A 13,008-nucleotide genomic window follows, 5' to 3' on the forward strand; every position below is an offset into this window, starting at 1 on the left:
AAGAATTGATGCTGTTTTGAAGGCAAAGGGTGGTCACACCAAATATGGATTTGATTTAGATTTTTCTTCTGTTCACTCACTTTGCATTTAGTTAATTGATAAATATAATCTATTAACATGTCTATTTTTGAAAGCATTCTTACTTTACAGCATTTTTTCACACCTGCCTAAAACTTTTGCACAGTACTGTGTGTGTATATATATATATATATATATATATATATATATATATATATATATATATATATATATATTTTTTTTTTTTTTTTAAATAATGCAATGTCATTTGTATTTTTTGTTAGTTTGTCTTTTAAAGAATTTGATTACTATGGTAGCATAGTAATTACAAGGATATGAAATGTATCTTTTAGGGATGGAGGCTACTGTATGGTTTGGGAAAAGTACCTTGTACTTAAAAGAAAAGAGATTAGTTTAAATCCCTCATTTGAAAAACATAATCTCTAATATTGGAGAAGTGATCCTCTTATTTACATTTATTTTGAGAGTGTCGGATGTCATCCTTAATGTTTTTACTTCTAATTGTGTGAGCACAAAAAAAAAAAAAATTGCAATAGAAAATGAATCTCTTCATGTAAATAACGCTGTAATAATAAACAAACACAAATAAAATCAACTGTCCCTTAAGGCTACTATTGGAGACATTGCAAGCATACCGAAGCCCTTGTGCACAGCTGATCAGTTTTAAGCTTTTAGAGCACCTATATCGTCTGTGCTATTACACCAGAACAGTGTTTAATGAGGGCAGATAAAGAGGATAGCATTCAGTTTAAGCCATTCAGCATGCTATACCCAGAGAGGAGTCATAAATAGTCAATGATGCGCTCAATGGCTATGCAGCGCTGTGGGGTTAGGCATGAGTTTGAAGTTCTATACCTCAGTGCCATTGTTTTTGCTAGCACTGCTGATTGAGGTTTTGTGCTATCAAGTGAGCGTAATTCGGTGCACCTTGATTGAAAGAACTAGTAAACGGTGTGAAAGTCTCCTCCACTAAGACTGTGAAATTGCAGCTTGTCACTGTACCTGATTTCTAATTGCCTTTGTTTCAGGATTAGAATTTTCAAACTCTCAAGAATTCCCAAAACATGTATGAAGCACCGTGTGATGTATGTGCCTCTTCTGCAGTCCTCCTTAACCACAGATGAGTCTGGTTGCAACTGAGAAACCCTGCTCTACGCAAGCGCGTCTCTCTGCCAACACTACCCACTCACACAGAGTACAGCCAAAACAACCACAATATGCCCCCCACTAGCACTTTTCGTGCAATAGGGGGTCATCACTAAATTCTCTTTATTCCAGGCGTAGCAGACAGAAATGCAAGCAGGTGCCAGGATTGAACGCTTTTGTGTACCTATCTGTTTGGATTTGTTTGTAACGGAGTCTCAAGTGTAATCAAGTGGTTTTTGTTTGTTTCTTTCCTTTATTATAATGGATCGACTGATCTGAATAGAGGGTCTCATTCGCAAGGATGTGCTTTGGCAGCAGAACAGACATTCGCATTACAGACCTTCAGGCAACTAGTGTAGCAAGGAATGCATCTTGGTGGCTTTTGTTGAACAAACACAGATTAAAAGTGAATTTGTTGGTCCCACTGCAATTAATTCAGTGTGAATGCCAGTATGTGTTTCTCACTCTTCTGGCTCCTTTTGAAAAATCTTAGTCCAACAAAACTGAGTATTACAAGAAAACATATTAAATATTTGAAAGTAGTTAATAAATATTTGTGTACTGTTGGTATTTTCATAATGTTTATAATAACATGTTATCGTGTGTGAGAATAACAAAGTAGGTGTTTCTTAATTGGAAATTGTGAAAAACGATTATGTTTCAAATAGTCTTGTATTTGTAGCCCCCACAAACCAGCAGAGGTATAGATTACAAGAGAGTGTGGGCAATAATTCAAGCGTTATTTGGGTCTAATGTAGAACATTTATTTTCCCTTGGTGATCATGGTTGTTGCTAATATACTTGAGCAGTAATTTTTTTTTTTTTTTTTAAGCTTCTCATTTTGTATAAAATAAGCAGTATTTTCTGGCCCTGTTTGATCCTTTATGTGGGGCTTAATGTCTGGCCAGTGTTTTGCAAGCAGCAGGTAGTCGGGAGCAAGCTGTTGGAGGGTCATCATTCCTTAGTCTGGCTGTTATTCACACGCAGATGGAGACCTTATGAACTTTGACAGAGGTCATTTTTAAATCACATATTGGACAATTCTACTTTTTTTTTTTTTTTTTCCATAAGCTTTTTTTAAGGGGTCTAAATGTCTGTAAGAATTACAGAGACTTGCATCAACATGTTTTCTGTTGGTGTTTTTCATGTTATTGTATGAAAGAAAGTGTCCTTGTTTTTTTTTTTTTGTGTGGAATCGCTCACACCCCCTTCATAAGCACTGAACTCGTAATTACCTGGCCTTCATTCTAATGCAGAATCTCTTGTGTTTTGAAAATTAGCTTTTATTGCTGCCTGGAATAAGCCATGTTTTGAAAGACATTCTGGCAAACGGTCAAAGCTTCGTATACATATCTGAACTGTCTTTTTAGAACACACTGTATTATATCGAGTTAGTCCTTTTTTCTTTTTGGTCCTGTGTCCTAAGACTAAGGCCTAGTTTATAGTCTAAACAACAGCAGACCTAAACACTGCCACCCTTTAAACTCCTTCTTTATTCTACTAGCATTTCCCCAGTGTTTTGATTTATTTTCTTTGTCGTTCTACAGAAATACTGAGGTATGCAGGTTTCTGAATTCAAGGGTTGGCAGTATTATGGTCTACCACAGATTAGATAATGAAAGTAGACCCCATAGTTGTAAGTGGCTAGCGACATTCTAAAGGGGAAGGTCTTCTTTTATGTAACACAAATAAGTCCCATTCTGCCCCTCCTCCAGAACTTCACTGCTAAACAAGACATTGTAGTACACAACATGCTTGTTTGTTTATTTATTTATTCTTTTATTCTTTTGTTAATGCCCTCTACTTAAATTTTATTTTTTCTCAGCTTGGTACAATATAACATGGAAGGTGTGACACATTGCAGTTGTACTCCTGCACTTGCATGTATTTTTTAAAAAAAAGGTTACTTTTAAAATAACTAACATGACTAGGAAAAAAAAAAAGCCTGTATATCTGATTCAATTTAGCTTAATCTTTTAAGTTAAGTCCAGACCACTTATGCACTGCTAGTCATCTTTAATGTTCTCTTTTAAGAAGCACCTTTTTTTGAGCTCAGTGGCCGTTCACCAGGCTTTGTTGTAGCGGAGTGTCTGGTTTGGAGTGAATTAGGATACTCCTGGCAGTTTCTGATAGAAGGTCTTTTGGGGAAATCAATTGATACACCGAAATCCCTGGCATCTGTCATCAGCCATCATCTCACCAGGGATCCAGTGGTAGTGTAGAAAAACATGCGCCTATCTGGTTTCACACTATAATGTGTTATATTTTATATTCAGTCTTACGTCAAGGATGCACAGGAATATCTAGTTTGTACTTTAATTGCACTCTTGATGCAAAAGGAGGAAGCTATCCAGTTTTTCTCTTTTTAAAAACATTGCAATTTCTATTTTATGTTTGTGTTTTTTTTTGTTCCCAATAAAACAATAATACCAAAATAATCTAAATGTCATGTTGTCATCTGATAACAGTTTTCAGGGAATGGTAGAAGACTTTTGAGTGCTAGTAATAAGGTTAGGGCAAACTCAGATAGTTATGGTGACCTGAGCTGAGTTCTTATCACCAGGTGGTGGGGAGGCTGATCTTGTTTTAATCAAGTGGTCAAATTCTCCTCATTGAACTAGTTATGCAGTGCTGATCTCATGGCTCATGAACAGCTCTAGGAGGTAAAAATGTCATATTTCAATCAGGCTGAATCTAATTCCATGTGTCAAGACTGGTTTCAGTGTCGGCCACACAGCGTGTCTGAAAATTTACAGCAGCAGCGGGCTGTGGAAAAACAACACATTTAAAATATGTTCGAAGTGGGCACTGCTTCAGGTTACAAGAAGATTACTCACATTCTGAAAAAACAAAATGCAGCGAGGGAATGAAAAGAAAGAAAGGGGTGCTTCAGGGCTGTCAAGCAGCTGATGTTTTACACTGCTTGTTGCTCTTGCCCAGAAGCATGTTGCACACTTAAGCCCCCCATTTTACTGTTTAATTATTTATTTTGATTTGTTTGGACAGCAGAATATACTATAGCAGATGCAACATTATGCTCACAAGAGATGTGTGCTAGCCTTGTATGATTCAGTCTTGACACTGAAACCATGCACACCCTAAAGTAAAAAACTACATGCATTGCTACCACAAAGCAAGTGTCAGGTGGCATTGCCAGTGTAGTCCGAGTAATACCCAGTAGGTATAAAATGCCCACAATGCACAGGTACCTGCATTGCTTCAGACTAAAAGAACGCTCAGGGCACCCCTGGGAATGTTCTGATGAAGCAGCTCAAGAAAAGCCTGGTAGTTAACAAAGTAGCTGCATTTTAATGTTGGAGCCTGCCTTAAATTTGGACCCATTGCTGATTGCGAGCAATTATGAGGCAAAACTATAATAATCAGTCTTAGGGCTCCAAATTGGCACAAGTTACCAACTTGTGCCAGATTTTATTTTTTGTGCACATAATAACTTGAGGTAGACAGCTTTGAGAAGTTAGCCTTACATAGATTTTGATTACAATTCATAAGCTGTTTGTACTGTACCTTTTCCTTCAGAATCCCTTGGTTACAATTTTCCACCGATTAGAACCCAGGCTGTTGAACTGATCTTCTTTGTATTTTACTTTCCACTGAACCTTTTTTATTTTCAGTATATTTCTAACAGTGTACAGTAACCGAAGAGTGCCCACCTCTCCTCAAAAGAAAAAAAAAAAAATTTGCTAAACAAAGCCTTTCAATATACGTTATTTCAGCCATTTTAACATGCACACATTTGTTATGTTTTAAAAAAATGGCTCACTTACCCATTTTCATGGATTCATTATGCACTATACTATATATATATATTATACTAGTTAAATATTTTTACTGGCCTAATCGGGCCTGTGGTGCTTTATAACTACAGTCCAAACTACCAGGCTATGGTTAATGTCGAACCCTGTTAAGTAAATCAATGTGCTGTTTCAATGTATTAAATTTAAACAACACATTAATTTTAATGAATTGTTATTCACATGTATTCCAGAAGAGACATACAGTACTTGGTAACTTTGACTATACACTATGTAACACAATTTTTGTTCCTGGGTAGTAAGTGTTATTTCCTAATTGCTTATGCCTCAAAAGTATAGAAAATGGTTATTATTCCCCACAAACTTTGCTTTTGTGACCAGGACAGTGATACTTCAAAATATCACTATTTCCAATGGGAAAATGGGCAAATGTGTGTCTTTTCGTTCACATAAAGTCAGAAAAAAACAACATATGAATCTAAATTAACATGTATTTATACTAAAGTAATACAAAGATGACTACAAATGATTTAGAAGTTAGTAGTTTTTTGAGATTTACAATTATACTGTATTTACAGTATAATTGTAAATCTCAAAAAACGACTCCCTTCTAAATCTTTTTCACAAAAGCAAAGTTTGTGGGGAATAATAGCCATTTTCTATACTTTTGAGGCATAAGCAATTAGGAAATAACACTTACTACCCAGGAACAATTTTTTTTTTTTTTTGTTACACAGTGCTATCACAGAACCATAATTTGAAGTATTTTTTGAAGTCTTGCTGTCATCTTTCTGTTTGCCTGTATATGTGGGACTAAAATGTAGTCATTTTTTTGTGGTAAAAAAAATAGACAACTCTGTCTGGGATCCTTTTTAGGAGTGACACACAACATCCCTCTTCTGAGAGAGATCATCGTTCATCCCCTGTTTGTCAAAGGAGATATCAGTACCAAATTCCTCACCGAAGTCTATCCTGATGGCTTTAAAGGTGAGTCATCAAATCTGTTCAACAATAACAATTTGTTAGATGTTTTGGAGCAGAGCTTCAAGTTTAACATCTCCTGGTGTTGAAAGAGCAGGTCATTTTTATTACATTGTTCCATCTCTCGGCCACACAGATTCCAAATGGAAATTCAGAAGTGATGCGGAGTGGTGTATGGAAATAATATGAGTGGGGTAGAGGATCATAACATTCAGGCTGCAGGGGAGTGGTTTGTTTTTCCGTTACTGTCAGTTTTAAAGTTGGGTTTTAACTCTATATTATATAAAAAAAAAAGAAGCATAATCATTGGACCAGGGTTGAGAAATTACTAAAACAAAATGTGAATGACTTCCAGAATGCCTGTAATACCAGCACAGGGGTTTCAAACTCTCTGTAATTTTAATTTTTACTGAAACCCCCCCCCCCCCCTTTTCCTTTCCATTTAGTGTAGATGTCCCTCTCTCCTCAAGTGCAATATGAAAGACACGGCTTGAGTTTGGTAAATCACAGGCGGGGCAGTTAGCAGTTGCTATGGAAATGAAGCACTAACAATGTGTGATAATGTAAATATATTGATCAACCTCCAAAAGTTAAAGTCTCATTATAATTAGAGCTTGTGTTGAAAATATCAACTTGTTCAGAATACTGTGGCTTTTAGCACATTTAAATTGTTTAATAAAAAAAAAATAATAATAATTATTTTCCATAATAGGCCATCAGCTAACAGATGCAGAGAGGAGAGAATTGTTGGCAACGGCTGCCTGTGTGTTTGTAGCAGAACAACTGAGATCCCAGAAGTTCGTAGGAAACTTGAGGTGAGTGGGCTGAGCTGTTTTCAGTTGAACACTTTACAAATTAGCTGACTTTGGCAGGTCTGATTTTACTTTATATTTTAAAGTCGCAGGAAGGCCCCTGTTGCGGATTTGCTTTTCCATGCCATTCGTACCGCTGGCAGGAGGACGAGCCTTGCGAGGCGCATGGCAGCAACCTATAAACATTTTTTAAAAATCCATTTAAATGTGTCTATTAGACACTCTGGCAGAATAAGACCCACCTAAATCCCCTGTCCTGCTCTGGTCTGTGACATGGGGAGACACCCCTATCTTGTCAGTGCACATCTCAGTGAGCTGGGAGTTATTTTAAATTTGAATGATCCGTTTTCTTGTAACTGCTCGTGATTCACTTTCAAACAAAAACAGCAGAAAATAGTATAAAGACAGTCTAAAAGATCCAATTAATTATAAATATATGTCTCATCACCAGCATCATGTGATAAGGAGTGTTGCTGATATAAAGCCATTTTAATCGATGAATTACTTACTATCGTCATGGAGTTCATAATGCAGTAGACATAAACATATCATTTATTGATACTGATTTTGATGAACAATACTGTAGCTAATAGACAGAGCTGGCTGTATGTAACTTTCCCCAGTTTTGACCCTTCCATAGCAGAAACCCCCAGATCAAATTGATTTTGTGTCACAATGCCTTGGGTTGGGTCTCGAGCAGGGCACAGAGGAATTAAACAAGTGGGACCTTGCTTTTCTGGTCTTGACGGTTGGTGCTTTGATAGGCCGAGAAAGCACACTGAACTTACGTCTGTGAAGTAGTACGGACAGTACACTAGGCTAATCTTACTATTGGCCAATGTGACAGTTCCTGGAGGAGACTTTGCAAATTCAATTAATTATGCCTTTAACCCTGGATAACTCATTTAAACATCTTGCTTCTTGAAGTATTTAATAACTCCAAGGGGATTCATTAATGTACTGATTCGTCCATGAGGGAAACCTTCAATAAGTTACATCAGAGAAAATCTCTTTGCGACTGAAGAAAACATGTTATTCTGCCTGGGTTCTTTATTCAAGTGATTGTGTTCTGTGTTTTTCAGGTGTTTGTGTCATGTTTTTATTGCATTAAAACTCTGCATCATTTTATTTTGTTTTTGTAGTCTCAGCAAGGCAGAATAACAAAAATGTTTTAATGAACAATAGGTTCACTGCTTCAACTGATATAGTACAGTGCAATACAATCCAATGTACCGTATAACAGGAAATCTTGGCTGGGAATTTATTATAGCTTTGTTGGCGGTTTTGATTGGATCGCCAATAATTCTTCCACCAATCAGAGTGTGGCATACAGTGAGTGGTCCCGGCCTCCGACAGCACAGGTTAAAGAAGCTCGGATGTCAAAGTGAATATGAGAATGGCAGTGTGATGAAGCCAATTTGCTTGAAAAAAAATTAAATGCAGACCGGACATTTACATCAGTGGATTTAGAAAATCTGGAATTTATGATGCGATCAGGAAATCCAAGGCAGTGTAAGCTGCACCTGCTACTGTGGTACCTGTACGACTGTTCTATTTTATGTTATGCACTTTTGTGTTATTTTTTATGCAAGGGGTTAATTAAGTACTGTAACAGCCAAAATAGTTTATTCAAGACTTGTTAGAAAGTCTATAACAAAAGCAAATTGGCTTTGGATTGTTGTTGTCAATTTGTTGTCGATACCACTATTAAGACACCCACCGTGCAGGTATTGCAACGTCCCTAAACAATATGTTAAAATAAATTAGTTCTGCACTGTATAAAAATTGATTTTGCCAGTGCTTGCTAGTCTATTAACTAGTTTTAAATTTAAACCATTTTTATTTTGGTTTTATTGTTAAAGTTTTCACACGTGCCAAGGTAGCAAATCTGCTGAATTTTAATACCAGCCAAAATTCCCTGTTATACAGTGTATTATAGCTCATTTAATACAAGTTTTACAGAGTTCGCCAGAAAAGAACTGCAGTGTCCAGTATTGATTTTCCTGTTCTGCTGTCACTCGCTGATGTCCCTGTAGTCCAGCAACTGAAACCAATTTCTGTCATTGCGTAATATGTGAGAAGACCACCGGTCACTTCTTGCTGTAGTTCCACTTCATTTGCTGCTCTGTCTGTAATACTGGTATGCTTATTGTCTCATTTTCCAAACCCACCAAGTGCATCATGAGTTACGGTATGTATGCACATGTGAGGAGGCTTGCTCTTTAGAATCATTTCAGTATATTTTAAGATCGGGCTGTTATTCATTCTGGGATACCAAGATATTCAGTAAACTGTTATCTGAGCAGGTGTTAAATACCCCACCATTCAGTGCCATAGCACAAGCAGGTTTTGTTTTATGAGAGAGAGAGAGAGAGAGAGAGAGAGAGAGAGAGAGAACTAAAAATAATATATTTTTTAAAAAGCTGAATCTATTCTCTGTGTTCCCTGTGTTTCCTCTGTTAACCTGATAGCTATCTGTCAAAGATTTCCTTGGGAAATCAGGACAGTTTTTCAAGCTTATTATCTAAAAGACTGTCTGTGCCACCAGGGTCATTCACGAGTGTGAGTATTTAACTGTGATATATAGATAATGGGGGACACATATTTCCTGCAGGAAACTGCTAGGGAGGATTGATGATTGTTTCATTGTTAAACCTTAGCCCTGATTTTGTTTAACTTTCCCTATTTATTCAATGACACACTTGTGTAGCTGGTGCTACCCAAGCCCATTTAACTGTGGTGTGCCAGATGTCCAATTGATGAGGTCTTTCTTTCTCTACTACAGCACTATAATTGTAACTTTAATTCGAACACATTAAAATAATACACTCTCAGTTACTGTGCGTCACTGAAAACAGATAAAGTGTTTTTTTCAGCCTAGGTGGTGAGGTGCAGCTTGGCTTTAGATTTGTTTTTACTGGTGGATTAGAGGGATTTAGAGACTCTTCAGGTGTGGCTACATTATGTTATCTCACGGGTCCACTAATGTTATGTTTACGAGTTGAAGTCCCATTGCCTTCAGCACTTTCTATGGGGTACTTGTGTTGGCAGCAAAGAATATTTTCCTACTTTCTATATGGGTTGCAAAGCTTTCATCTTTTCAGTATGTGTGTCAGTTCCAGCCGTAGATTTATGTAAAAAAGTACAGGCAAAATAACTTATCAACATGAACAACCTATTTTATTTATTTATTTATTTGTTTTTCTACTTATTTATTTACGAAAGATGTATATAAACTAGGATTTATAATAATAATATAGAAACTTCTATATAACTAATCCCAATTATTATTTTTTGTTTCTTTTTTTTTTTTTTAAATAAAGCTCACATTTATATAAAAAGAAGTACAGCTAAGGATAGTCCTGAATTTTGGCATAAGAAGGAAGGGATCTGGCTTCTACACACTAGGTTCTGAAGATAAGAAGTGTTACAAACCAGAAAGAAACCCTTACTTTATTGTAAAGAACCTCAAAAAGAAAAATGAAAGACTCTGTAAATCTGGCTTCATTGTCGTTTGAAAACAAACGGCACTGACAGATGGACTTGGTGTCTCAGAAAATATTCTTGAATGCTGATCTATAATATGAAGTGCTCTTTACTGTAGAAACTGCTGCAGTTCAGCTGGAGTCTGTACCCTACAATAACCTTTCGTGAGGTTTCAGATTTATTCTAATAAGTACTTTGCTTTTGACAGTTTAAAACCTGACCTTTTGTGCTTTAGAGATGCCTTGGTGTCATAGTCTCTGTGTTCCTTGTCTGGTTTTATCGGCAAGGAAGAAAAATGTAAATTAAATACAGCTTGTACCGCTCATGCTCATAATGAAGGGTTTGCACTGACTGCGCCGAGGGTTGGTTGCATTAACTAAACATGCACAGCAGATCATTTATCGTTAAGGGAAGCATTAGTGCACATTCAAGCAGTTTTATCCATGAAACATCTGTGCCATAGCTGCAAGGACCAAGCAGTTTAACATGCAATTAGAACCGATAATGTGGGTTAGATTATTCACGTTTTTGATATCCAGACTGGGTAACAAAATAAAATAAATAATCAAGTAAAAACCTATTTATTTTTTTCTTTATAAAACCCATGCTGCTTTTTTCCCCTCTCTTCTTATAATTATTATTATTGTATTATTTCAAAGACTCGGAGAACCTGCAGTAGACTCATTAATGTATGGCAGTGTCTGTGTTCCCCTGCAATGATTCTAAAAGCAATTGCACACTTCATCAGTATTATTGTAATGCTTTTGCTGTAGGATAGTTGGCAGCTGCTGCACCCCACTGGTAAATCCTATTCATACCCCTCTCCCATTCACCACTGGCATTGGAGAATTGTTTTTTCTCTGCTGTCCCTTAACCTTCCTCTTTTCATTTTGGATTGTTCGATATGAAACATTTTAATTTCTGATCATACAACTAGTCAGATTTTTTTTTTTTTTTTTTTTTTTTTTTTACTTTTACTGTTCAAAAGGATAAAAAAGAGCAGTCTGTGTCCCTGTATTTAATTCCACTCTTTTAAAAATCAAGATAGGAGGTTGCATCTTAAACAACTGCATTGGGATGTTGAAGGCAGTGGTGTTTCATAATATTAAATAATTGTAGGAATGGCTTATGTAAGAAAGCAGTATTAAGATAACAATAGCAATTCAATAATGAAGTATCTGCTAACAATAACAATTCAATAATGAAGTATCTGGTAGGGGGAAAAAATCCAGAATGACTGCAATTTATTTATTTATTTATTTATTTCTGTTAATGTATGGATCACGTCGGTTCAGATTTGAACAATGCTCCCACAGTTGCTGCAGGAGATGCTCTCCGAACTCCAAGCTTGCCCACACCGTAGCAAAAGTGTTTGCAAGTAGGGAGTAGAATGCCTGTGCCTTATCCATACCTACTTGCTTCTGTTGGTTGTTACCTGTCCACAAATAGACAACTACCTTTTTTTTTTTTTCTGCATCGTAAGTTGACAGGATTTGTTAATGTCTGTCGTCAGCCATTTGCAGTAGGCAAATGGAAGAAATTTTGAGAAGCAGGCATCCTTAATTTAGTGCATGTAATTGGGACTGTCTGTAGAGCTATTAGTGTTTATTAGTGTTTTATGTTGTATGTATTGTGTAAGTGTTGGTGTTCATGTATAAAGTGCATGGATTATAATGTGGGTTATCAGCACAGGTGATATAAAGTGCAATTTGTAGTTAGACACGAGGATGGCACAAATCACTTCACATGCAAATTAAAAGGGCATTTGTATGGAAGCACAGGAAGGGCACAAATTAATTCATGTGCAGATGTACCGAGATTCCAGTTGAATGATTGATTAGCAATCGAGTCTCGGTACAGCTACATAAAAGGGGCACGTTTTCACTCATTAGGGGTTGTATGTTTGGTAAGTGGAGAACAGGTAAGAGAGAGAGGAGAATTAATTTAAAATATAAAGAAATGCTACTTGTGCGAGAGGACTTGTTTGGTTCGTCCACTTTATTTGTTTGCCTATCTATTTACTTTGGCCAACGCGCTTGTTTTGTTTGTCCAGTCAGTGTCTTCTGTTTTGTTCAACCTTTTTATTGCAATAAACCGGTGCAAGCAAGCACGTTTACCATTTCACCCATCCTGCCTGTGTTGATCATGTCCTGGTTCTGACGTCACGACTCAGCCAGTCTGCTACAGTAACGTAAAAATAATAATAATTATAGATTGTAATATGTACAGTGGGTTATGCATTACATCGCCACCAGTTGGTTCAGTTTCTGTTGCATAGTGAATTCTGACGCGATTGCTTTAACACTGGCTGGCTTTGAGGGGGAAACACATTACAGTTCCCCCTCATTCGAGCCAAGACCACCCTTTCAGGTGAACCCTAATCCTCTTTGGTGTGCACCAAGATGCGAAACTAAGATTTTTGACGTTTCACACCTACACAAATGAACCAAACATAGGTGTTAACTGAATTCTAGTGTGAATGATCCTCTCCAAATGAACTAGGTGGGACAGGCCCCAAAGTCCGCTTGGGAAACAAACTGTACCGAGTCCGCCTAAGAGGTGGTGTCGGTCCGTTTGGCAAACGCATGAGTCTGGTTCGCTTGCTAAACTTCAGTGTGAACAACAGCTGGATTTTGTCCTTCTGCACATGGGAAACAAACTGTAGAAGGTAACTTGACTCGGAAGTAAACAAACAATGTCTCTGGGAACTGCACTAGGGTTACCAGACATCCTTGGAAAATTGAGATTGTTACAGTTTTCAGTCGTAATTT

At 36.9% G+C, this 13,008-nt stretch overlaps 1 protein-coding gene across 5 annotated transcripts in view; it reads left to right on the forward strand.

The window, feature by feature from the left end:
- Nucleotides 1-13,008, forward strand: part of LOC121327468 (propionyl-CoA carboxylase alpha chain, mitochondrial-like) — a 182,898-nt gene that overhangs the window by 69,817 nt on the left and 100,073 nt on the right. For all 5 annotated transcript variants that reach the window (XR_005951575.1, XM_041271533.1, XM_041271535.1 and 2 more), the window contains exons 17-18: nucleotides 5,835-5,945; nucleotides 6,652-6,754. Coding sequence is in view for 4 of the 5 variants with exons in the window: in XM_041271533.1 (XP_041127467.1) it covers nucleotides 5,835-5,945; nucleotides 6,652-6,754 (214 nt within the window). In the remaining variant the exon portion in view is untranslated. The remainder of the gene's footprint in view (nucleotides 1-5,834; nucleotides 5,946-6,651; nucleotides 6,755-13,008) is intronic.

Source organism: Polyodon spathula, chromosome 15 (assembly GCF_017654505.1).
Source record: "Polyodon spathula isolate WHYD16114869_AA chromosome 15, ASM1765450v1, whole genome shotgun sequence".
NCBI classification, from domain to species: domain Eukaryota; kingdom Metazoa; phylum Chordata; class Actinopteri; order Acipenseriformes; family Polyodontidae; genus Polyodon; species Polyodon spathula.